General features: G+C 45.8%; 1 protein-coding gene across 1 annotated transcript; it reads right to left on the bottom strand.

The window, feature by feature from the left end:
• Positions 1 to 837: 837 nt before the first annotated feature.
• Positions 838 to 26,358, bottom strand: DTL (denticleless E3 ubiquitin protein ligase homolog). The gene is made up of 15 exons (XM_044290280.1): positions 26,227 to 26,358; positions 21,868 to 21,990; positions 21,588 to 21,686; positions 20,426 to 20,487; positions 20,150 to 20,270; positions 19,704 to 19,769; positions 18,311 to 18,426; positions 14,812 to 14,885; positions 14,567 to 14,670; positions 13,657 to 13,761; positions 12,560 to 12,672; positions 5,423 to 5,509; positions 5,029 to 5,161; positions 3,397 to 4,199; positions 838 to 1,575 (listed from the first exon to the last, which is right to left on the bottom strand). Exons 1-15 carry the CDS (start codon positions 26,273 to 26,275, stop codon positions 1,513 to 1,515), a joined length of 2,118 nt encoding a protein of 705 aa, XP_044146215.1. The 5' UTR covers positions 26,276 to 26,358; the 3' UTR covers positions 838 to 1,512.

The following is a 26,358-nucleotide window of genomic DNA, read 5'->3' as shown; positions in this document are numbered from 1 at the left end:
CAAACAGTCAGAAACAGACTCCATGAGGGTGGTATGAGGGCCCGATCTCCACAAGTTGGCAGATTCGACATTGGCGCCGTGTGTGCATGGTTGAGAGCAGGTTCACACTGAGCACATGTGACAGAGTCTGGAGACATCATGGAGAACATTCTGCTGCCTGCAACATCCTCCAGCATGACTGGTTTGTCAGTGGGTCAAGTAATGGTGTGGTGAGGCATTTCTTTGGAGTGCCGCACAGCCCCCCCATGTGCTGGCCATAGGTACCCTGACTGACAGGTACTGGGATGAGATCCTCAGACCCATTGTGAGAAGATATGCAGGTGCAGTGGGCCCTGGGTTCCTTCTGATGCATGACAATGATAAGCCTCATGTGGCTGAAATGTGTCAGCAGTTCCTGCATAATGAAGGCATTGTACGCTATGGACTAGCCTGCCTCTTCCCCAGACCCGAATCCAATTCAAGCACATGTGGGACATCATTTCTCATTCCATCCAACGCCACATTGCACCACAGACTATCCAGGAGTTGCACTAATGCTTTAATCCAGGTCTGGGAGGAGATCCCTCAGGAGAACATCCACCGCCTCATCAGGAGCATGCCCAGGTGTTGCAGGGAGATCATACAGGCACGTGGAGACCACACACACACTACTGAGCCTCACACACAAGTTGGATCGGCCTGAAATTTGATTTTCCACTTTGATTTTGAGTATCATTCCAAATCCAGACCTCCATGAGATATTAAACATATACAGTATTGACAGTTACAATGATCTAGCCTGAAACTTTGCCATAAAGTACAAAAACCGCAGACCATGTTTCTATAACGCCTTTTGTATTTACACAATTGAAATAATTAACAGGACAATATTAAAACAGAGTGCTATGCCCATGAACCAAACAATAAATACAATTTGGAATTTTAGGTAAAATTCTACAGCAGAAAAAGGACTAAAATCCTAAAACAGAAATAAAAATTCCTTAAAAAGATAAACATTAAAACTGATCAACTCGTGCAAGTGGAAACTGTTATATGGCAGAGAGTCGGCATATCTTGTATCCGTATTGTGTAAAAGTGCTGTAACGGTAACGCATTAATCTATGACTTGCTTTCCATAATTAAACTGGAAACAACAACTCCCAGCATGCCCTGACAGATGGAGAATCACAGGATGGAGACCACTGCATTAAAGTTAATTAAGCTCATGTTATCAGAAGCTGCTGGCATCTCCGCCATGCTATACAAATATATGTCAGTATATTGAGCAGCACACCATGGCAGTAAGTTATGCCTCAATACAAATCATGGAGAATTTGATCAGACACTAGATGACGGTTAGATATATAATATCCCACATTGTTATAATGGCAGTGACCCATCATCCCATCAGCTTGTTTCAATTAGTCTCTAGTTCACAGGTGACAGCATGTGCAAGCCGGACAGAACAATTCAGGACCAGCACCATCTGGAGTCACATTCAGGTAGGGGCAGTGTTCTTAGAGAGCAGCTTGGTTACTCTGTGGGCTTCTTCTGAAAGTACATGGAAATCTTCCTTACAGAATGTGGGGTAGAAGCCTGAAATAAAAAGAGCAGACAGAATGACATGCTTGTATACAGGAACACGAGACAAGCAAATACATATTGTAGTGATCACAACATGCTTCAGGATTAAGGACAGACCATGCTGAGAGTAGTAGTTCCCCAAATAGACAGCCGCTGGTTGGATATTACTGCATTAAATATGACCCTGATAAAGAGCTGCAAGACCTACAGGGAGCCATTTATCATTCGATTTGCACAGGTTTTATGCCTTAAAATTGCTAATTTTGTAGCACACAATTTTTTGTGCAAGTTTTCAAATCAGGTCTGTCAGATAAAAAAAAAAAAAAGTTGAGTTCCAAAAAGCAAACCTCTCCAGGCAAAAAAAAGTGTTCAATACTGCAAAGAGGTGCCGACTTGAAACAATGTGTTCATATTTTTCAAAATGGCAAAGAACTTGTTTTCCTCTTCGGCTTTCATAAAATTACTAAGTATACCCTGACAGCCTTGGAGGCTAGCAGTATGCTGGGAGCTGTAGTTCTACAGCAGCTGGATACCACTAGATCAATAGCCTGCAGTTAGGTAGTAACGTAGGGGATGATTGCTTGCCTTTATATGCTGCTAATGAACGTCTCAATAATATTACAGATTTCCTACAGCTACGAATCCACTCAATTAGCAGTTATCATTCAAGTACAGTCTTGTAACTATTGTGTGGGCAGGTCTGAAGAAAGAGGCCAAGTGACTTATTTCCCAGAGGCAGTGCTGGAGGTGGGTGACTGCACATACCGGATGCTGTCCCCAGACACATTATGCCTCAACAGATGTGCGAGCAGAGCCGAGTATAATGTAATCACACCAGGCAGGCTAAACTACTACACGGATCCTGAATATCGGTAACCACACAAAGTGAGGAGCTTCAGGGAGCAGATGGCTCCACCAAACTAGAGCGTGTCAAACTACATGGATTAGACATGCAGCCTTAAAAGGGTGTCTCTGGTTCCTGATATTGCCAGAGACAGTAATATCGGATCGTTGAGGGTCCGACACCTCGCACCCCCACGACTAGCTGCTCCCTGCAGCATCCAGTGCTGAAAGTAGCACTGTGAATGGAGCAGCAAGCACAGCTCTGTTCAAAGCGTAGTGGCCATGAAGCTGACTGATGGGTGCAGGGTGTCAGACCCCCATCAATCAGATACAGAAGGCCTAAATGGAGACAATAAATCATCAATACATAAATCCTGGACAACCCCCTGTTAAGAATGCAGCCTATTTTAGCTTTCATTGTGCACCATGACTGTCGAGTAGTGATATCAATGTTTTTTTTGTGGGATAAGTTGTATTTTCTAATACATTTATATGCAACAGAAATTGTTGCATAAAAAATTGCTTTTGTGTTGCCTTTTCTAAGAGCCTTAACACTTTCCATTGCTGCACTTGTGTGGGAATTTTTTTCTACAGGATTAGGTGAAATTTTAAATTGGCACCATTTCGGGGGTAGATATAACATTTATATTGGTGTTTATAAAATTTGGGGGGGGGGGGGAGGGGGGGGGAGGAAGAGACGAGGCAACCCAAAAACTTCAATTCTGGTACTGGGATTTTTACGGCGATCACTGTGCATGATAACATAATATTTAAAATATCCTGTCAGCTGTATACCACCACCAGCCATGTATCGTGCAGGCTCAGGGGTTAAACAGTGAACAACTCCAGTCGTGGCTGCTTAAACAGTGACTGCTCCGACTGCAATCTTGTAATGAAATTGAGAAATTGGTGCAGAATTTTAGGAATACATATACAGTATTTAGACAGTCACTTTAAGACATCACAGCCATTACATGCAGACATACTTACAGATACGGGAGAGTTTGCTACACTTCTTGCAGGGGTCTTTTTAGCACTTCCACTACTTGATGACGGGCTGTTTGTTACTTTGCAGTGTGTTGAGGGCTTATCAGATTTCAGCTTGCTCCCCAGTGCAGACAGCCAGTTTTTCTCGGGTGTGCTGTTTTCTTTATCTCTGTCTTGTGGTCCAGAATTTATAAGACAAAGTGATTTACTGGGACAATCGGCAACATCTATGGAACATTTAGGAGCAGGTCCCTCTACAGTGTCTTTACTCAGGTCTCCAAGACTTAGACACCTGGTGTCGGTACCGTCCTTCTCTACAGAACACAGCTCCAGGTCCAGCTTCATCTTCTTTGTGTCCGGTTCCAGCTCTGTCACACAGTTACAGTGAGTGAAACATTCATGCTCTGTACATTTGCCGCTCGTCTCCAGGCGCCTCTTCACCCTCTTCTCATAAGTAGGTGGTGCTCTGGATTCAGAAGCTGGAGGGTACTGTTCAATAGGAGTAAATGCCTTCCGTGGTGATGGGGTTTTATGTGTTGGTGTGAGTGACTTGGGTGTACGAGTGACCCACTTTTTAATTGTCACCTTAGAAACAGACTGCTGCCTGGGAGAAGACGTGGAGGTCTCCTCTTTCTGCCTCTTGGGGGTCTGCAGTTTAGACATTGACACAAAAGGTGATGTAGGTGTGCTTGAAGACATTGGGAGGTCCCCAGTATAGCTTGGGGCACAGGTGGCTGGTGTAGGTGAGGACGTAAAATGAGGGCTTTGGACCTTGGGGGATTTTGCAGGAGTGCAGAGAAAAGCAGCTGTGAGGGAGGAAAAAATAAAAAAACATTTCAGGACTTGTTCTACGTACAGTGTACTACAGATGTAACCATCTTTATCTTGACATGTGTATACAAACTTTAAAAGGTCTTCAGTCATCGATATCAGATTAGTGGGGGTTCAACACCAGTCATTCCCACTGAACTGCTCTGTCTTTGCCCTCTGTGTTCTGGCTGTGCCAGCGATATTGTAGATGGGCTGTAGTATGGAGTACTATAAAACTACAGTGGATGGACTGTATAGTTTCCAGCGCTTGCCCAAAACAGCTGATCAGTGGGGAGTACTAAGTGTGGCAACTGAATGGGCTTGATAACAATGACCTATCCTGAGGATTAGTCATCAATATCTAAGCCACAGAAAACCCCTTTAAAAAGAGGTCCCACCTGGACATCCACGTGAAATACCATCAATGTCCAATAGGTGCAGTTCCAGAGGTTGGACCTGCACCTACCTCGTGAACGGAGCCTTGTCCCACGGCAGCACAAATGTACAAGAGCCATGAAAGTGCAGCTCTCTACATTCACATGCTTGGATATTTTCTAAAGTCCTATACCAGTGAATACAAAGCATTACATGTGTGGCAACTTTTCATTCCCAGCAGCACATGACAGGACCTCATTCTTGAGGTGGGACCCAGACCTATCAGACATGCCATGAATGACACCTTTGAACTGATGTAGGTTAAGCCATACACCTTTATCAGTAGTCTCCAAAATGTGACTAGCAAACATTCAGTCTCTGATGGAGACCACATCCTTTTATACATCTAGATGAAGAGAAGTCATGATTTATTGTTGGGTGCATGCTCACCTGTAGATGGAAGTTCAACCTTCTTTGGACACGTCCATCCAACTCTGTTCATGGCTTCCTCTTCAACGCCCTTGCTGCCTCCTCTCTTCAGTCTCCAGACTCTTATGGTGTTATCATCAGAGCAGGTGACAACCTAAACAAAAGCAACAGAAAAATGAGAAGGGGGAGGAGAGGGACAGGACAACAAAAACCACAGCAAAACCATTTTAATGTCTACAAAGTAGTACCCAGGGTAAATTCAACACATGGCAGATAAGTTGGAGATTTCGGCGACTATTCCATTTACATGAATGGGGCCTGCAGACGCCCACGCGCTTGCTGCAGAATCAATCCCTGCCATTACCAGACAGTGGTTGTCTTAATACAAAATATTTTACATATTGAAAGAACAGACCTTGGCGAAATCAGGAGACCAAGTGACAGAGGTGACTTCTTGACTGTGCCCCTGAAGCATTATAGGAGGAGCGTACGGATTAGACACCTAAGAGACAGGGAATACAAAGTTAAAGAAGGATTAAATAGCTATGTTAAAGCATTTTTTGAGTCATTAAGATGTGACTAATGCCCTATGTTAGGGGACAGTGGCATCTCCCTCACCTTCTAGAGTCTGTGCTCAGAAACGTCAGCAGTCAGTAAAAAGCCAATTCAGAAGTTGGAGGAGGAGGGGTGCGACGCTTCAGTCTGTGCATTAGACACATGCTGAGAGAGGGGAGGGGGAGCATTAGGGAAAGGCTGCAGACTGTTCTGAACGCTTCCATTTTAGCAATCAGTGGGGGTATGAGCACCAGGAGATGCCAACTAATCAAAACTTCTGACATATGTCACCGACATAACAAATTTTATAAAATACACTTTAAATATAATTTTGTGCAAGTTTGAAGGAATAGTGATATTACTAGGAGAGTTGAAAAAAAAAAACTTCTTAATATTTAGACAGAGGCATGACAATGCATTATATAAATCTGCTGGTTGACTGCTGGCACGTCAAACTTTGACCAGGGCATTTAATTCTGCCCAGACGTACACTGCATCACACCTACAGGCAGTTCACATGACAGATCACAAGATGCTATGCACGGGTCAGTGCATAGCAAAGAGCGCTCTTCCAGCAAGATACCGCTACAAACTTGCTAAAGAGGCTAGCTGTAGGAAGATTCAGAGAACACAGCATAACCGCTGCACAGCAGACCACAATCCTGCACATACAATGCCAACAGGAAGCCTCAATGCACCGCAGCCTAACAGATACTATATAAATCACCATCCCTCTTAACCTGCAAAGGAACGAAGTTCTAGTCTGTAAAAACAAAATTTGTGAAATCACCTGTAAAATCTCTTTCTTAGTTTATTGGGGGACACAGGACTGTGGGTATAGCTGCTGCCACTAGGAGGCGACACTAGGCTGAAAACTTATGCTCTCTCCAGGCTGGAGGGGGCGTAGCCAGAGGATGAGCTATCAGTTTGAGCCCAAGGAACCATAACCCAACCAATGTCAGTAGGGCCGAACCAGAACTGAGGACCCTACCGGCAAACTAACCGCCATTCTCTGCGGCAATATAGAAATGGGTGGGAGCTGTGTCCCCCAATAAACTAAGCGAGGCATATTTTACTGACGAGTTCACAAAAATCAGCGTCCGCTAATGCAAAAGTATGCACCTGATAAAACTTGGTGAACATGTGCAAGAATGACCACGTCACTGCCTTGCACAGCCGTGAAGCTTGGTGGAAGTGAGCTCAAAAACACACCCACCTCCCTAGTCGAGTGGGCCGTGATACCGAGGGGCTGCGCCTTGCCCCCAGGAGCGGTATGCCTCGGCAATTGGCAAACGGATCCACCTGGCAATCGTCACCTTGGAGGCCTCCATACCTTTGCGGGGACCTTCAGGAATAAACAGTCTGCAAGATCGAGACAGGCAAGTAAATCCTGAGAGCTCTAACCACGTCCAACTGATGGAGAGCCCGCTCCCTAGGATGCGAAGGAGAGGGTCAGAACGATGAAAGAACAAGGTCTTCGTTGACATGGAAGGCAGAGACTTCCTTCGGCTGAAAAGGTACAGGTCAGAGCACTGCCTTGTCTTGGTGCAGAATAAGGAAGGGTTCCTTACGGGAAAGCGCTGCCAACTCCGAAACGCGTCTGATGGAAGTGATAGCTCCCATGAATGCAACCTTACTGGAGAGAATACGGGGGGGGGGGGGGGGGGGGGGCCAATCCGGAGCTATGAGGATTGTTTGGATGTCCTCCATCTTGATTCTGCGCAAGACTCTGGGCAGGAGAGGGAGAGGCGGAAACACGTACACCAGGGAGAACCCGTCCCATGGTGCCACCAGAGCGTCTACTGCGCGTGCCCTGGGATCTCTTGTTCGAGAGAAGAAGGCTGGGAGCTTGTGGTCAAGTCTGGATGCCATCAGGTCCACCTCTGGTTGGCACCAACGGAGACAGATCGATTGGAACACCTCCGGGTGCAGAGACCACTCCCCCGGGTCCACCGCCATCTGACTGAGGAAATCTGCCGTCCAGTTCTCCACTCCTGGAATGTAGATCGCCGAAAGAGCTGGCACATGGGTCTCCGCGCACCACAGGATCTTGGTTGACTCCGCCATCACTGCTTGACTGCGGGTTCCTCCTTGATTGATATAAGCCACTGTCATGGCGTTGTCTGACTGTACCCAGATCGGGCTGCCCTTCATGAGGAGCCCAATGTAGAAGGGACAGAGTAATGGCCCAGAGTTCCAGTATTTTGATGGGCAGTTTGGACTGCGACCGAGACCATACACATCTAAACATAGAATGTGTCGGCAAATAAGAACCATTTGGCCCATCTCGGTCTGCCCAATATACTGAATACTATGAATAGCCCCTAGTCCTATCTTATATGAAGGATGGCCTTATGTCCATCCCATGCATGCTTAAAATCCTCCACTGTATTTGCAGCTACCACTTCTGCAGGAAGGCTATTCCATGCATCCACTACTCTCAGTAAAGTAATACTTCCTGATATTACTTTTAAACCTTTGCCCCTCTAATTTAAAACTATGTCCTCTTGTAGCAGTTTTTCTTCTTTTAAATATTCTTTCCTCTTTTACCTTGTTGATGCCCTTTATGTATTTAAAAGTTTCTATCATATCCCCTCTGTCTCGTCTTTCTTCCAAGCTATACATGTTAAGGTCCTTTAATCTTTCCTGGTAAGTTTTATCCTGCAATCCATGTACTAGTTTAGTAGCCCTGCTCTGAACACTCTCCAAAGTTACACCTTGGACAGTCTGGGGCGGGTGGTCGGTGGTGATGACCGTCCATGAGATTGGGAGAAAAGATTTCCCCAACTCCAAGGTTGGGAGTCGAACGATATGACGATCCAGGGAATCCGATGACTTTTCCCACGACTACAAGATTGTCCGCTGAAGTGAACTAGTGTGAAATTGTGCAAACGGAACCGCTATGAAAGCAGCGACCATTGCACCCAATACCTTTATGCAAAACCGAATTGAAGGGTACCTGCGCCGGTGGATAAGGCGGATTGACCGACGAAGGGCCAGCCGCTTGTCCAGAGGGAGGCGCACCAATTCCGTGGCTGTATTGAGGATCATGCCTAGAAAAGTGATCTGTATGGTAAGACGCAGGGAAGACTTCTGGAAGTTCACCAACCACCTGAACTGCGCCAGAGTATCCCGAGTGATACGCAGGCTGTCCTTGTTCTGACCGAAGTTCGCCGCTTTGACCAGAATGCCGTCCAGATAGGGAATCAGGGTAATGCCCCTGGTACGAAGTAGTGCCAGGAGAGGAGAGAGTACTTTTGTAAAGACTCGCGGTGCCGTCTCCAGGCCAAAGGGAAGTGGTGAAGCCCCACTGCAAAGCGGAGGAAATACTGATGTGCCAGGGCAATGGGGATGTGTAAGTATGTATCCCGATTGTCTATAGAAGAGACATTCGCCTCGGTCCAGTAAAGCAATCATGGAGGGAAGCGATTCCATTATGAAGTGTTGAACCCGGAGGAACCGATTCAGCAACTTGAGATCCAGAATCGGGTGATCTGACCCTTCTTTCTTGGGGACGGAATAAAACCCTGAGAATTGCTCCGTCCGAGGAACCGGGGAGAACACCACCGTGCGAGGAGGCCTGAAGAATTGCTTTTTCCGCTGGTCCTGCGTGGAGGATCTAGGGAGGGGCTGCTGCCGGACATGTGCCAGAGAAGAGACGAAAGGACTGGGCCCGGGCAATTGTCTGCTTAGCACAAAACGTGCACCTGGTCTTGCCCTGCGGGAGGTGGATACTTTTACCGCCCATAGCCATGGAGAGAATTTCATCAAGCCAGGCACCGAACAACCAGGAGCTGGCAAACGGAAGGCTGGTAAGGGAACGCTTTGACAAGGAGTCCGCTGCCCAAACCTTAAGCTAGAGTTCACGCCTCAAGGTTACCACGAGAGCCGATGATTGGGCAACAAGTGCACCCGTGTCCAAGGATGCCTCACAGAGGTACTTCCCCGCCTGTGAGATCTGCAGAGACAAGGACTGGAGCTCGGTGAGCGGGAGGTCTGCCGCCAAGTCCTGGTTTAAACGGAGTACCCACTCCGAGACCGCCTTAGCCACCCAAGCAGGGGCGAAGATCAGCCGAAGTGCTGAGCCACTTGCCGCGAAAAGGGACTTCGCCCAAGACTCCATGCGACTGAGCCATCGGAATGGCAGTGTTTTTGGCGAGGCATCGTACCGGAGGGTCCACCTTGGGAGGAGAGGACCACTTAGCCACCCAATCCGCCAGAAAGGGATAAAGAAGAGCAAGTTGCTTTGACGTACTAAAGCGACGATCTGGATGGTCCCACGCCTTGGCAAGGACAACCGAGAAGTTGTCAAGTAAGGGGAAGGCTCTAGGAGTTTTCCTGGCTTGGAGAAAAGACACTCCCTGTTGACTCGTGGAGGGGGGAGTCATCCTGCAGAAACCAAGCTGTCCACCATGGAAGCAACCCTGAAGATTGATTCGGATCCATATCCAAGTCTGAGTCACCAATTTCCTTATTTGACAGAACTTCCCCTGGGAGGGAGGATGCGTCTGAGCGTGACCCATGCTGGGAGATGCTGAGGAGTCAGAGGAGGAATGACGACCTGCTCTAGGCAGTTTGTACGAAGGTCTGCTTCTAAGGCGCTCTCCAGGAGGGTGTGGACTGCGCAGGTGGAGATTTATAAACCAATCGACCCATGAGAGTGACCAGAGTGACCAACACAACAGAAGCCTAGATTGGGATATTTAGAGAGGTCCTCCACTGCCTGAGATAAGGCACGGGCCTAGTCCGGTTTCACCTAGTCATGCGGCTGCGTGGGCGCACAGCATGCAGGGCAGACAGTCTGGTCTAGCCAGATCCAGGTGACCCTTTGGCTGGCAGGAAGTAGGGGAGCTGGGCTGCCCTGGTCCACTTTTGCTTCTTGGGGAGGTCGAGCAGTGAGGGAATCAGACATCGGTCTAGCTCTCAGGGTAGACAGAGGGGCTAGGCGCCTGTTTCCCCTACCTAAAAAGGGAAAAAAGATCAAACAAACAAAAGAAAACAAAAAGGAAGCCGCCCTGCAAGCAGGGAGGTCTGCCTCCTACGACACCAAGCTAAAAACTGATATGCTCTCTCCAAATTGGAGGGGGTATAGCTGGCTGAGGAGGAGCTAACACTTTTCAGCCTTGTGTCGCCTCATAGTGGCAGCAGCAGCTATACCCACAGCCCTGTGTCCCCCAATGATACAAGCGAGAAATTGCAAATATGACTGCTGATAGTAGTGCATGCCTTTGTGTTCAGACATCAGGATAACATTCCAATCAGCTAATCCATTTCTTTTCTCTACGGATCTGTGATTAGGAAATATTTGTTTTGCACAATGCATTCCTCTAAATCCCTTTTACTGGTAACCACCCCAGCCATTCCCCCTGTAAACACATGTGACGGAGAGGAAGCGGCATCTGCTTCTCAGCTGACAGACACTCTTGCTTTCACTCTTCGAGGCTGCAAATCCAGTCCGTACAGCTGTTCTGAGCTCGCACAACACAACAGAAGTCCATTCATGCTTAACATGTGTCACCCCGTGAAGGGAGGGAGGTGAATGAGAAGCTTGTGACTCCTTATCCTTGTTCACCTCCCTCCCCAACTGGGGTGACACTTGTGAATACATTCTAGTAAGATACATCATGATCAGCTTTATAACCAGATACTGACACTTAATATCAAGTGTTTTCAGAGATTTTTTTAACTGATTAATTATCCTCTGGATAGGTCATCAGTATCTGATTGGTGGGCATCTGAAACCCAGGACCCCCACTGATCGGCAGTTTGAGAATGCACTGGTGCTTGCAGTAGCACTGCTGCCTTCTCCATCTTTCCCTATGACATGTGGCATCATGTTCATCAGTCACATGGTCTAGGTGCAGTTGGGGGTGAATGGTACTGAGCTGAGATACCAAGCTTCAGGGGTCTCTGTTCTAATTACTAGAACAGAGACCCTATCTGATGCATGCAGGATAGGAAAGTGAAAGGAAATAGAATGTAAAGTCACCAGCTGCTTTCCCAGCTCACCTGAATTACAGTTATGGTCATGGAAGGTGTACAGGCACAAGTCTGGATAGAGTCCAAGAAATTTTGAACCATGACTTATAAAGTTTGGAATTTATTTGAAGCATTTTAAAACTGCATACAGTAGGTGCATCAAAGTTTCTTAGATTATAACTGAACAAAAGCAAATAGTGGTGTTTGTGAGCCAGTGTAGTCTTGATTTAAAAGGGATATTCCCAGAATGACAAATCACCTATCCACAGTGGGTGTCAGAAATGAGTTTGTGTCCTCTGAATGCAGCAGCGATCGAACATGCGTACTGCTGCCCCACTCAGTCTATAGGACTGCCATAGGTAGCTAAGTAAAGCTGTGTCTAGCAGTCCCATACATTTGAATGAATCAGCAATGCATATTGCTTGACCACCATTCCATTCAAATAAGGTGCACAAGATCCCTGCTCTCAGGATCGGAGTGTGTTCCAGTTGTCGGACTGGCACGTAATACCTACAGTAAGGCTAGGTGTTAAAGGGATATTCTCAGAATGAAAACTAAAAGGGAAATCAGAGGCACAAAACTCAGGTAACACCTGTAAATAGCCTAAAATTACAAATGAATGGATAAATCACCCATTTTCTCCTCTGCTTCTTCCAGTGCTGATCTCCAGTCTTCCAGCTGCAGACTTCACCTTCCTGGCTGCAGCAGAGACATGTGTGCACGGAAAGTCGCTACTACAGCCAGAAAGATGATGTCAGCAGCAAGAAGACTGGAGCTCAGGACTGGAAGAATGGGCCAGTATCCATTTATTTGTTATTTTAGGCCATTTACATGGGTTGCCTGGGTTTCTTTACAACTTGGATAACCCCTTTGAAATTTACACACTACTGTAACTCAGAATTGCCATCATAAGATCTCTGGAAATGGGATTTGTAAACTTGACAACCCTTTTAAATTGCTGTTGGAATGAGCACAGTCCGTTTAGGCATTTACAAGCTCTCAGATCCCATACACTTACCTGCCAGATATAAGCGCTGTGGTCACTTGAGCCACTAAGAAGAAACTGACCATCAGGACTAAGGCTGGATTTTATATAAAAGGTGGAATTGTGATGACCGCCGAAGACAGATACTGTGAAGAAAGATTGGGGGAAGCGGATCAGTCAGGTGCAGGGATTACAGGCACACAAACCATTACATGCGATATTATACCAGGCCCCGATCGCTGCAGGTATACGTCATTAAAATTTGTATTGCATAGCTATGGTAACTGGCCTATTAGACTACATGTGTTTACATCTACTTAAAAGCATTAAGAGGGCCGCTGTAAAAAGAGCGGTTAAAGAGCAGAAACAAGCTAAAAATAAGCCGGTAACCAGGGCACACCGCGCTCTCTCCGAAGAGAAGGAATTCCTGCAATGTAATAAATCTTCCAGTCTGTTCACTTCCACATAAGAACTGGAGAGCTGTGAATTCCACTCAGACCTCTTACCAGCTGGACCTCAAATTAAGAAACGAGACAACACTCCTCTTGTAGACCAAGTGCAAACCTATTGTAAATTTATAGAGGTAATACTGCCCCCTGCTGCATAAAGGGAATACAACACTAGTCATAAAATACCATTAAAGAGGCTCTCCAAGAGAATTATTTTATAAAATCGCCACGAACATCATTCACATGACCACTGCTGCCAATCACTGGCATCAGCGAAGGATGGGCATCACTGCAGACGCAGCGGGAAATCGAGCACTGGGACATTTAAAAATTAAGGGATTTTTATTTTATAATGCACCTCAGCTCTGCCATTTTTTTTTTATGTAAAAAAATCCCCTTAAAAGTGCATTCTCATCTCAAAGTGAATATTGCTTGGATATGCTTTTTACATTATGATAACTGGGGGTCTGACCTCTGGGACCCCACCAAACCTGAGAATAATGCTCTATGGTGGACGAGTCATTTGCAGTAAAGTTTTATGGCATTGTTCAGTTGCCTGGCAAAAGAACAGCATGAACGCCCACCATCACATCTAAACTTCTGTCATAGGAGGTCCCCTTTTTATTCACCGGTACCAAGTAACAATAGCCCTGCACCGTTTGAAAACATTATCTCACTTACCAGGATCACTCTTTAACCCGGCTAAATTAAACATATAAATATTATCATCAGTACAGCTGGCGAACAGGCTGGTTCCAGAGGAATCTAAAATTAAGTTGGAATAACCTGAAGAAAAAAATAAAATAAAAATAATTTAATGGTTAAAGTGGTATTCCAGTCTACGACATTTATGGCATAAATTAGATATGCCTGAAATATACAGTAGGAGCAGATCCCATCTCTAGGAATCGCTGCTAATTTCAAGAATAGAGCCTGGAAGTGAATGGAGAGGAAGCTATACATGCACGGCCATCTCTCCATGCACAGCTACAGGACCCTCTGACGCTCCTCTCAGACTCTGCCCATTACTAGATGACATTAGCAGAAGATTCATAACCGGCTGTTCACCCTGTCTGATCCATCCTGCCGCTACTTCGCCGTGCCGCCACTCTGTCCCCATTGACTATAATAGGGACGGGGGCGGAGCTCCAGCGCAGCACAGCAGTGCGCTGTGAGAGGCCGCTGAACTAAAAAGTCAGACATGCAGTACTGCGCCTGGGGACGGAGCAGTGGTCCGGCGAAATAGCGGCAGGATGGATCAGACAGGGTGAACTGCCTGTCGGATCAGTCCTGCCGCTAGTGTGAAAGTACCCTTATGCAATGCATTTGGAACTTTTGCAATTACTTTTGTTAGGTTTTTAACCCCATGGGGAAATTTAGTATTTATTTTTAGACATGATGTCAGTGATTTCACCATTAGAGTAGGCCTTGCTTCCGGACAACACTTGGCAATGTACTATGCCCACAGGATGAGCATGCGAGCCCTGATGTAGCAACTGTATGTCATCCCCAATGTGTTAAAGTAACCACATCATCCTCCAGAGATTATCCCCATCACATATGCCTGATAGAAGCAAAAAGATTAATGTACCAAGTTTCCGAGTGCTGCTACCAGGATACGGAAGGAATTTTGCAGGTATGGGGTCCTGTCGGTAGGAAGTGTAGTTCTTTCTCAAGTCCCACATTTTGATCACGCTGTCAAGAAGAACCAAAGAAATGCAAAATCATGAAGTAAGGTCCAAGAGGTTTTGGAGACAAACGCTAAATGAACATTTTAGATGTTGGTTGTTAAGTATAAGGCACAAATTCAGCACACAGGTCCTTGGTATCACTTACCCATCAACTGCTCCGGCTGATATTATGGTGTACTCATCCTGAAAGACCACCACGGTCACACTCTGCTGGGAGTCCTATAAGCAGAGGAGGAAGATCTTCAATGAGAGAAACCACACAATAAGCAAGAATCTACTGATTTTAGATTTGAACTTGTATTCTAAAAACCACTAGTCACATTAGACTGCTAGAAAAATCCCCCAAAATTACCAGGTTCTACCAAAAGATTTAAAAAAAATGAATAATTATGCTTATTTTATCGCTGATTAGGAACTAACATTTGTTCAACATCTAACATATCTTCCTCAAACATACATGCTTTGATTGGTTTTCTTAAAATGTTAATAGCATAAAGGATAATATGAGGGAGGATGAGCAGTTATCCAGATAAACGCTGCTTATATCTAGCGGAAGGCTGGCACGTCGAATTTACCATGGAAAACCCTAGTTGGCTCTTAGACAGTCATGCTGCCCTTGCATATTAGATTTGGTGTATGAATAATAATATTAATGATAAAGCGAGCTATGCAAGTATTGGGGAATTTTGCATACAAAATACCTGCCATAACCAAACCAATTACCCCTGAAGACGCTTGGCAGTGAAACATGTCGGGTAAGGCTAGGACTACACGACGACATTTGTCGCACAATATTTTGTTGCACCAATGCCGCGCAACAATTTTTATAATGGTAGTCTATGGTGTCGCACTGCAACATGCGACAGTCGCAAAAAATCCATTCGAAATGGATTTTTCTGCGACTGTCGCGTCGCAGCTTGTCGCATACCGCAGTGCGACACCATAGACTACCATTATAAAAAATGTCACGCGACATTGGTGCAACAAATGTTATCCCGTGACAAATGTCGTCGTGTTGGTCTGCAGCACCTTATATTCTAGACTCTACACAACCTCTCTTGCAATTTTGTATTAGTGAGGACTTTACGTTTCTTATAAATTTGCCTTTGTCTATTTTTTGTATTTCAGGATTTGACGCGTTTTTTACACTTTGGGATTTGATGTCAAATTGTTATCCTGCAAGTATCTTAGCATACTGCAAGTTTAAGTTTGCGTGGCACATTTTTGTCACCTTATTAGGGATTTTGTGAAGTTATGTGTAGGGTTGTCCTATTATTTTTTCTATTGACACCCCCCAAGTACTCTATGGATTGTTTTTAACATTTGTTTGTGTAATGAATGTTGTGGTACTAATGAATAATGATATGTTTATATATTTGGAAGCTTTTTGCTGTGCTCCGTTTTGCGTTATACCTTCGTGGCGAGATACTACAGAACATGGAAATACACAATGCAGGGCTCTAGATGGAAACCAAAATTGTTGCCATTTGCGCCTAAATTCTCCGCTGTTCTGCCTCTAAAAAGAAAGGGTTTTCATCCAGCACAGACGAGTTGCACCAACATGGCATGTGCTGCTCTTGGAGTGCTCCATGTTCTCCTCAGCAGCACAAGGGAGAAGGCAGCAGTCCCTCCCTCCCTGCTGTGCAGCTGCCACCAATGGACTGATAGCAGGGAGGAGGGGGGCTGTGGCCACTGCGCCACCAATGAATATAATTTATGCCTGAATACAAACGCAGGCTGTGGGTGCCGGCCATATCCCATACCTGGCCTCTATGACTGCGCATTGCGATCGGCCAGGTATGGGATATGGCCAGCACCCGCAGCCTGCGTTTGTATTCAGGCAAACCATATTCACTTAAATTAATGTGTTAACTATATTCATTGGTGGCGCAGTGCGCACACCAACCCACACCAGTATTATAACTATTATAATCATTGGTGGCACATTGGCCACAGACGCATGCCCCCTAAACCCCCCCCCCCCCATTGTTATATTCAGGGGAGGCTCCATCTCATTGGTGGTGCAGTGGCAGCTTCTGATCAGAGCCCCATCAGTGTAAGGCCTCATGCACACAACAGTATTTAGCGGTCCGCAAAACGGGGTTCCGTTGTTCTGTTTTTGTTTGTGTGTCTTTCTTTATTTTTGGAGGACCACCAGACAATAAAGGAATGTAAAAATAAAAAGTCTAAGACAGGTTTGCCATACAAATGATAGGGAAAAAAAAAAAAAAAAAAAGAAGACGGACGCGGATGACAATCTTGTGTGCCTCCGCGTTTTTTTTTTAGCGGTCCCATTGACTTGAATGGGGCCGCAAACCGCTATCCGCGAAAAAAAACCATAGGACTGGTTACATTTTTTGACAGACTGGAACCACAGACGCGGATGGCAAACTGTGCATTAGGCGAGTTTTCAACGCACCTATTGAAAATCAATGGGTCTGCAGAAAATCATGAAAAACGGCACAACGGACATGGAATAAAAACGGTCATGTGCATGAGGCCTAATTGAGGGGCACTGATCAGTTACCATGGCAGCCAGGACACTACTGAAGCCCTGGCTGCCATGGTAATCTCCCTGCTGCTGTGTGTACTATGCACAGAGCAGCAGGGAGACTGTAGTCCTATTCACCCTAATAGAGCTCTATCAGGGTGAATAGGACAAGGGATTAAAAGATCCCAGGTTTGAGCCCCTAAAGGGGAAATGGTAAGTAAAAAAAATAAAAAATTTAAACACCGCCTTTCCCAATTTTACATATAAATAAAAATATTTACATATCGCCACGTCGGAAAAAGTGTGAACTATTAAAATATTTAAAAAACAGAAAAAAAACAAAAAACACAATTTGCCATTTTTTGGGTCACCTTGTCCCTCCCAAAAAAATGGGATAGGACTGTTCTATTATGCTCCAGACCAGGCATGCTCAACCTGCAGCCCTCCAGCTGTTGTAAAACTACAACTCCCACAATGCCCTGCTGTAGGCTGTTCGGGCATGCTGGGAGTTGGAGTTTTGCAAAAGCTGGAGGGCCGCAGGTTGAGCATGCCTGCTCCAGATGTTCCATAAAATGCGGAATGCACGCAGTTTTTTTGCGTTTTATTTTTTTTGGGTGGTATCGAATATCACAATACTTTATGGTATCGAAATCGAATCAAAAATGTTTGTATCGTGACAACCCTAGGTAAGATGTCTATTATACCGTAATTATATGCATTTTAAATGTGGCGAACAACATTTTTGTTTGGCTCCTAAATTTTTAAATGGCTCCTTTTTTTTTGGTCTGGAGTGCTGCAATGTCTGAGCAGTGAAGGGAAAAACAACCCCAGTAGACTAACATTTTTGAATACGATGGTGAGGGTGCACACAGAGTGACCCATTTCAAAAGGAGGTTTACAGCCATCTGCCCCAAGATGGCATGACCACTACACCTAGCTCAGGTAGTACTCTTCTCTGGCGGCAAGCGGGCAGCATTCTGGTGAACATACAATCCATTTCCTAAGTTATCCCAAAGTTAATTCAAGGAAGAAGGGTTGACATCTCACTTTTCTCAAGACAGTAAAAGGCTTGAAGCACTTCTGCTAGTATAATTAGGTCCTACTATACAGTCACTTCCCCCATAGTTTCCTGACCACTTAATTTGGTTCTTACCACAGATGGGGCGAGTCCCCTGGCTGCAGGCTTTCGCTTCTTCATTTTCAGGGGGGTTTGCTTAAGTGGGACGTTGTGAGCCCCAGTAATCTGGTTCACTTGCCTGTAGAAGCCATCTAAAACATGGACATGTGCAAATTTTAAAAGATGTTTTATTATGGTACATCAGGATGAAGGGGAGCGTAACCCCGCAATATCGGCTAAAGAGCAAGGAAGTACATACCCGAAATGCACATTAAAAGGGGTTACTAAATGCTTCAGGAGGAAAGGGCTGATTTGTTCACCTGCTTGTGACCATCACACTACTAGTTAGTACTGTGAGCAGCTTATGGAGGACTTAGCACGACAACCTATTACAGTTGATCAGTCAATGTTTTTAATGACCTAACTAATGCTAAATACCCCCTGCAGTGCAATTTAGGTCTGAGGCGAGCTACATAGAGACGGGCTGATTTTAAACAAATGTCAGCTGCAGTCCACAAGACTGCATACAATTGGATGCATTACTCTGGACTGCAGCTGTACTCGCATTTATCAGACATTTATAGCATATCTTGTGTATATGTCAAAAGTGTTTAAGTGGGGAAAACCCTTTTAAAGGAGCCACAAAATAGGAGATAAGCGTAAGGTCTGACTGCTGGGGCCCACGGCGGTTAGTTCAGGGTGGTTGCTGCTCCATTCAACTCTATGGTGCTACCTGAGATGAGTGCATGCATATCTGCTGCTCCAATCAAATTAGTGTCGGAGGGGACATGGGACCCCATGCTTAGCCTTAGCGAGTACATAGAAATGTACAGAATGTAATAGGTTATTCTAAAGGGAGAGTATGCCCAATGTATAATGCGTGAGAGTCCTCACTTGTCTCACTACTTAGCCAGTCACAAAAGTAGGGATTCCTTATTCCATTGTAATAAACTAATATTTATAGGACGCCAGCATAATTCACCACACTTTACAATCTGCAATTGTCAAAATAAAGTGGGACTCTAGCAAATATAATTTACACTGGCACATCAAATAGTTTTCGGCTGCAAATCTGCCCAGTCTCTCGCATTAAACCAAAAGTTACTGACACTCATCAGGTGTGTATTGAAAAAGAGCAGTCACTCTGACAATATGAAGAAACTTTTAGTCAAAGCATAATAGTATCAGTGACTAGTTTAGGCTCAAGCCTGAGCCTTTCAAACTGCAAGATTGAGCTAAAACCTGTCACTGATGATACTATTATGCCTTGAATAAAAGTTTCTTCATATTGTCAAGAAAGCGAGTGCCATCCTTCTTCGCTACATACTAGTGGGCCACCTTCCCTGGATGGGCGCACCACGTGCAAACCGTAGTGCCGGCCCATCTTCTCCGACACTCACCACACGTGGGCAGGGAGTGTAAAAGTTACCTTTCTTGTTGCAGCGAGTATCCCAGACCATAATGTTTCCATCTCGTCCCCCAGTGCTGAACACAGCTGTGGGAAGAATAATACAAAATAAATAAATGTAGTACCATTAGGATTGTATTAGATCTATTACGTGCCCATTCAGTCCTGTCACATGATTCATTGTACCCCGTGTGCACATTTTGCATTCTAGAACAGAATTTGAAGCAGATCTAATTTCAGGTACATTTTATTTCTGTAGATCAGGGGTCAGCAACCACCAGTATTCCTGCTATTCTAAAACTTCAAGTCCTAGAATGCTACACACTCCTAGGGGAGTTATAGGAATAGCCAAGCAAGTGTGCATGCTGAGAGTTGTAGTTTCAGAACAGCTGGAGTGCAGAAGGTTGCTGACCCCTGCTGTAGATTACTGATGGACAGACAATAAAGCCGCTTTCAGATATATCTACCTTTCTCAAACTTGGAGAAGCTAACAGACTTCAGACTGCACTGGTGTCCTTTACATTCCCCTAGCAGCTCTCCAGCTTTCACGTCAAACAGCTTAGCGGTCTGGTCTCCAGAGGCTGTAACCTACAATAGAGAGGTACAAATGTATTCCGACCCTTCTATGTAAAGGTAGTGTGTGTAATGTATGAGCATATATGACTGTATAAATCACTGCATGCAAAGACTTGATAAAGCCAAGTGCAGCGAGAGATTTTAGAATCAAGTCTAAGATTACTTACTAGTTTGTGTTCTCCTGGCACCCAGGCGAGATCAAAGACTGCATTGGTGTGCGCCTGCCAGTCTAAAGAGGGAGAAAATGCTTTATTCATCTATTATGTAGCAAAACGAAACTCAACAATTCCTCCCCGCCTTCCAAATTGCAACTTGCCGATATCAACATGTTTAAAGGGACACTGACAGGCCCAATAAGCATAATTATCTATATATATGCATGCACAGGTCTTCTAATTTGTATTAAAAACATAAGTCTCGCCGGGATCACATCGCGCCTGCATCCCCTCTGCTTCTTTGAGGCCGCTTCAGCCTCTCCGTTCTGCGCCTGCGCCGGGCACTCTTCTGAGCAGCGCTTCAGAGCGCTGCTCTCAAAGACATCGGGGACAGCAGAAGCCGCCCAGCGAAGTGAATATTGGTGATGAGCTAGGCGGCGCTTTAAAACAGCGGTTGCGGCTGGCTGGGCAGAAGTGATTAAGTGAAGCTGAAACGCCGCCCCTTGGGCAGAAAGAAGAGCGATTACCTCAGGTTATAAAACATCAGTTTGCAGTATTCATAAGGTGGACAGGGGTTAGACTTATGTTTTTAATACACATTAGAAGACCTGTGCATGCATATATATATATATAATTATGCTTATTGGACCTGTCAGTGTCCCTTTAAGGGAACCTGTCATCAACTTTATTCTGACCTCACTGAGGGCAGCATAAATTAGTGACAGAAATGCTGATTTCAGCGGCGTGTCACTCATGAGCTAAAAGTAAGTGGTTCCTGAGAACCAGCATCATAATCATTGCGGCTCAGGCCTTGAAAAAGTCAAATCTTCCTGAGAAGAGTCCGTTATTTATAATCTCCAAATCCACCCCCAAAAAAAAAAAATATTAGACCCTTAAAACTATGATATTTTAATCTAATTGTATTAAAACCTAAAGCACAAACTATGATTGGATAACATTCCCAATCAGTCCATATGATAATTACCAATAGTCAAAGGATACAAACAATGAACATATAAATATATATGGGAACGTTAGTATGGGCAGCATAAAGTTGATGACAGGTTCCCTTAAAATAGAATAGAAAAGTTCTTATTTTACTCGGGATACTGCTTGCTTCATTAATACACCCATACACGGCAGTAGAAATGCAAAAACGAGATGCAAATCTTACCTTTCAGTATCTTTCGCTGCATGTCCCGGCACTCTGTATCATACAGTCTTACAATGCCTTCCTCATTGCTCACCGCGACAACATGAGACATATGTGGAACTAAAAGAAAAAAAGAATCTTCACCAAAATATACAATGTCCATATAGTTTGTGTGCCCTGCGGAGACTCTGGCAAAGGTAAGGACTCACAGATCGCACACTGACACCAAGCCCTAATGTGCATTTGGAAGCTAGAAAAAAAATGTAATATCGATTTGATTGAAGAACTGAAATAGTCTTACCTGAACTGAATGAGCATCCGAAAGGTGGCACAGGCAGACTGGCTTCACCGTAAGAGATGTGCTCATCTTCTCTGACGCACTGAAAGCACTGCAGCAAACTCTGAAGAGGGAATCCATAGGAGCCTGCATTTTGAAAAATCAGTTTACAGGTTCACAGGTAATTTCCAAATTCAAAACCACAACACCAAATATTACCACAAGGGGGCACTATAGCCCAGAACCACTGAAAATACAGAAGGCTCTGCCCACATTTAGTTGTACACTGCACCATCTTTCCAGTCTAAAAGACGGACGCAATAGTGGAAACCGATCAGACACCTATACGGGAGAGGAACTTCCTATTGATGTGAATGGGACAGTTGAGCTGTAATTACACCGGCTTGTTGCTGCTGCGATGTCGAGCAGGTAAATAGTGAAAAGAATGCAGAGTTCGTACAAGCCCTGCGTTCTCTTCAAACAGCTGAAATGCAGGGATGCCGGGGCCGGAGATCTAATATTGTTGACCTATCCTGAGAACAACCCCTTTAAAAGGATTGTCAAGGTATTTTTCTTCTTTAAAGGGGTATTCCTAATGATCGCTTGGACCCCCACCGATCACAAGAACAGAGGCCCGGACCGCCCTTCATTTCCCCTAAAATGAACAGAGTGGTAGCTCCATTCATTGCTACGGGAATACTCAAATGAATAGAGCAGCCACACGCTTGCCCGACTGGCTGTTCTGGTTATTTCAGGAGGGCTGCAAGGCCTCCGTTGCTGTGATCTGTAGGGGTTTCAGCAGTAGGACCCCCCCACCAATCTAATAGTTATACCCTATCCAATGGATAAGAGAACTTCTGACAACCAGAATAACCCTTTAATTCCCCCCGCACACCCAGCAGTACCTGTGACGAAATCCATACTTTGCTCTGTGGCTGTCTTCACTGAACTTCTGAGGCCTCAGCTGCAATGTATTCCAAGCAGCACGACACTGCAGGGCCACGTCATCCCCGAGGCCACTTGTTGCCTGCAATGGTACATGCGACCTTGTCCGGGTGAAGGCTGACCCAGCAGGGAGCTGAAGTTCAGGAGATAGCCCAGGAGCTACTAGTAGGAATGGGATGAAGGGGTGGGCAGCACATAAGTATAGAACTCTTCAGATACTAGTGGAAAATAATTCAGGCAACTCCCTTAAGTTTTGTAATCCAGAAACTTCTTAAGGCTGGGGCTACACTTAGACCTTTTAAGAGCCCTTTTAATGTATTTTAACTACTAAGGGCTCTTTCACACTTGCGTTCTTTTCTTCCGGCATAGAGTTCCGTCGTCGGGGCTCTATGCCGGAAGAATCCTGATCAGTTTTATCCTAATGCATTCTGAATGGAGAGAAATCCGTTCAGGATGCATCAGGATGTCTTCAGTTCAGGACCGGAACGTTTTTTGGTCGGAGAAAATACCGCAGCATGCTGCGCTTTTTGCTCTGGCCAAAAATCCTGAACACTTGCCGCAAGGCCGGATCCGGAATTAATGCCCATTGAAAGGCATTAATCCGGACTTAAGCTAAACGTCGTTTCGGCGCATTGCCGGATCCGACGTTTAGCTTTTTCTGAATGGTTACCATGGCTGCCGGGACGCTAAAGTCCTGTTTGCCATGGTAAAGTGTAGTGGGGAGCGGGGGAGCAGCATACTTACCGTCCGTGCAGCTCCCTGGGCGCTCCAGAGTGACGTCAGGGCGCCCCACGCGCATGGATGACGTGATCGCATGGCACGTCATACATGCGCATGGGGCGCTCTGACGTCATTCTGGAGCGCCCCGGGAGCCGCACGGACTGTAAGTATACCGCTCCCCCGCTCCCCACTACTACTATGGCAACCAGGACTTTAATAGCGTCCTGGCTGCCATAGTAACACTGAACGCATTTTGAAGATGGATCCGTCTTCAAATGCTTTCAGTTCACTAGCGTTTTTCCGGATACGGCGTGTAATTCCGGCAAATGGAGTACACGCCGGATCCGGACAACGCAAGTGTGAAAGAGGCCTAAGCTACAGCAGAAAACTGACCAATGCGATCTTTTGCCTGCAGCTGTCACTCCTGCTGTTGAGCCACTACAACTCCCAACATGCTCCATTCACTTCTACAGGAGTACTGAAGAGCTGAGCAAAAGTGCATGCTGGAAATTGTAGTTTCACAACAACTGGGGGTCGACCCCTTACTAGATAAGTCTAGATGTAGCACCAGCCCAACACTGGAATATAGATTATAAACTGCAGCCAACATGAGAGATCAGGGTGCATGCAGCTCTTCCACACAGTAAGACTGGTTTCACACACTGCAGAATTTTCTGCAATTGAAATCAGCTCCATTCACCTGAATTGTGGCTCACAGAAATCCAGGTGCTTGCTGCCTCATTCAAATGAATGGAATTCATTGGAAGAACATTCTGCGTTGTGAAGGCAGCCTAACAATGTGAATTGCAAGGAAGTACACAAGCCAGGAGAGAGATATTACATTTACCTTCTCCACCCCTCTAACCATGAAATGACAGGCAGCTCCAGGCAGGATCAATGTCTGGGCAGGCCCCTGGGCAAAACAGGCATGCTCCATGTACAACACCCCGTATAACAGCACCCACTGTACCTTAAAGGGGTTGTCTTACTTCAGCAAGTGGTATTTAGCATGTAGATAGCATTGTGATTCTCCATATTGCTTCCTTTACTGGCTGGATTCATTCTCCCATGGTTACGACCACCCTGCAATCCAGCAGCGGTGGCTGTGCTTGTACACTACAGGAAAAAGTGCCAGGCTCTCTAGCGTCTGGGACCTCACATAGGCTAGTGCTTTTTCCTACAGTGTGCAAGAACGGCCACCGCTGCGGGATGCTCGTAACCATGGAAACCATGTATAATGGTGATGGAATATTGAATCAAGAAAAAAATAAAAAAGATAATGCACATAAAGTAGATGCAAGCATTATATATGGACCAAGCCCTCACGCTGATGTGATAAAATCTGAGACACTTCACCAATATATTTTTACCAAAACACATCTGTGCCCACCAGGGGCATAACTAGAAGTGCCTGGGCCACACAGCCCCCCGCCCAATTTTTTATATACTATTTTTAAACCCAACTGTCCTTTTTATTTTTGATAAAAATCTTTTTTATTTATTTATATGCAAATAACCTTCCTAACGTGCCCAAAGGGCTGTCCCTCCGGCCGTTTGTGCCCAGCTGTGTCCATTATCGCCAAGCCCTGCGCCCTCCCGCTATTAATTATTCACTGCTGGCCTCGTCTTTTTTTTCCTTCTAAGTGTGCCGTAGTCTCGTGCATGCGCCGATGTTACTCACATGCGGGCCCGCGCGGTGTCCTGGCAGCAGCCTCAAGTAATGTAATCGCGCATGCTCCAGAAAGCAGAGAAAGCTGGCGCATGCGTGATTACACTACTTGAGGCTGCTGCCAGGACACCGCATGGGCCCGGACGTGAGTAACATCAGCGCATGCGCAAGCCTTCGGCGCACTTAGAAAAAAAAAACACGAGGACAGCAGTGAATAATTAACAGCGGGCGGTGGTAGGCTTGCCGATAATGGGCGCGGCTGGGCACAAACGGCCAGAGGGACAACCTCTTGGGCACTTTAGGAAGGTAATTTGCATATAAATAAAAAAAGATTAAACTTGACTGACACGCTGTCGGGCCCCTTGTCAGCCGCTTCCCCTGCAGTTACACCACTGGTGCCCACCTAACCAGCGCCAAGTTGGTCTCCGGTCAAGCGGGTCCTACGCTAAACCTACCTAAGCCATTGGGCTTCTATGTTCAGGAGCGCAGACTCCGCACAAGGCGCTCTGAGATAGGAAGGGCAAAAGTGCACAGGAATGCTACTCCCAGGATAAAATAGGAGCGCAAAGGAAGCTGTCACTTATTCTGGCACAGCCGCCGCATCTCCCCGCCGCGCAGATGAAAACATCTGGAGTTGGGAGGGCAGCCAATAGCAGGCCGCGGTAACTATCCTCCCTAGAATCCCACCATGGGCAGCACAGTGGCTCAGTGGTGCCTTGGAGCAAAGGACATCATCTGCAAGGGGGTTGTATGTGGCCTGGGTTTCCTCCAGGCTCCTCTTTGATCAGGAATGTAGATTGTGAGCTCCTTGGGGCCCAGCAAGCAATGATGATGTCTGTAAAGCGCTACAGAATATATCAGCGCCATATCAGTGAGTAAAATACATAAACAGGCCTGTAAAGACATTGGAGCATGCTGCTAGTGACTAGGCATCCAAGGGTTAAATGGGGGAGGTAAACGCCATGTCCTGCAATGCTGGGCTCCGGGGAACAGTAAGGCCCAGCTGGTCTAAGGCTGCGGACAGCCGGCCATGTGCACCAGTAACTCACCACTGTGACTCCAGTAAGGCTTGTCCACCACCCGCTGGAACAAGGACATGGCTGGAAAGCGAGAACCGACTATATCGAAACGAAACCGCAGCACTGTGACGCCCGTCCGCCCTCTCCAGCCGCTCAGCACTA

This window comes from Bufo gargarizans, chromosome 4 (genome assembly GCF_014858855.1).
Source record: "Bufo gargarizans isolate SCDJY-AF-19 chromosome 4, ASM1485885v1, whole genome shotgun sequence".
In the NCBI taxonomy this organism is placed as follows: domain Eukaryota; kingdom Metazoa; phylum Chordata; class Amphibia; order Anura; family Bufonidae; genus Bufo; species Bufo gargarizans.
This window is presented reverse-complemented; position numbering and strand designations above follow the sequence as displayed.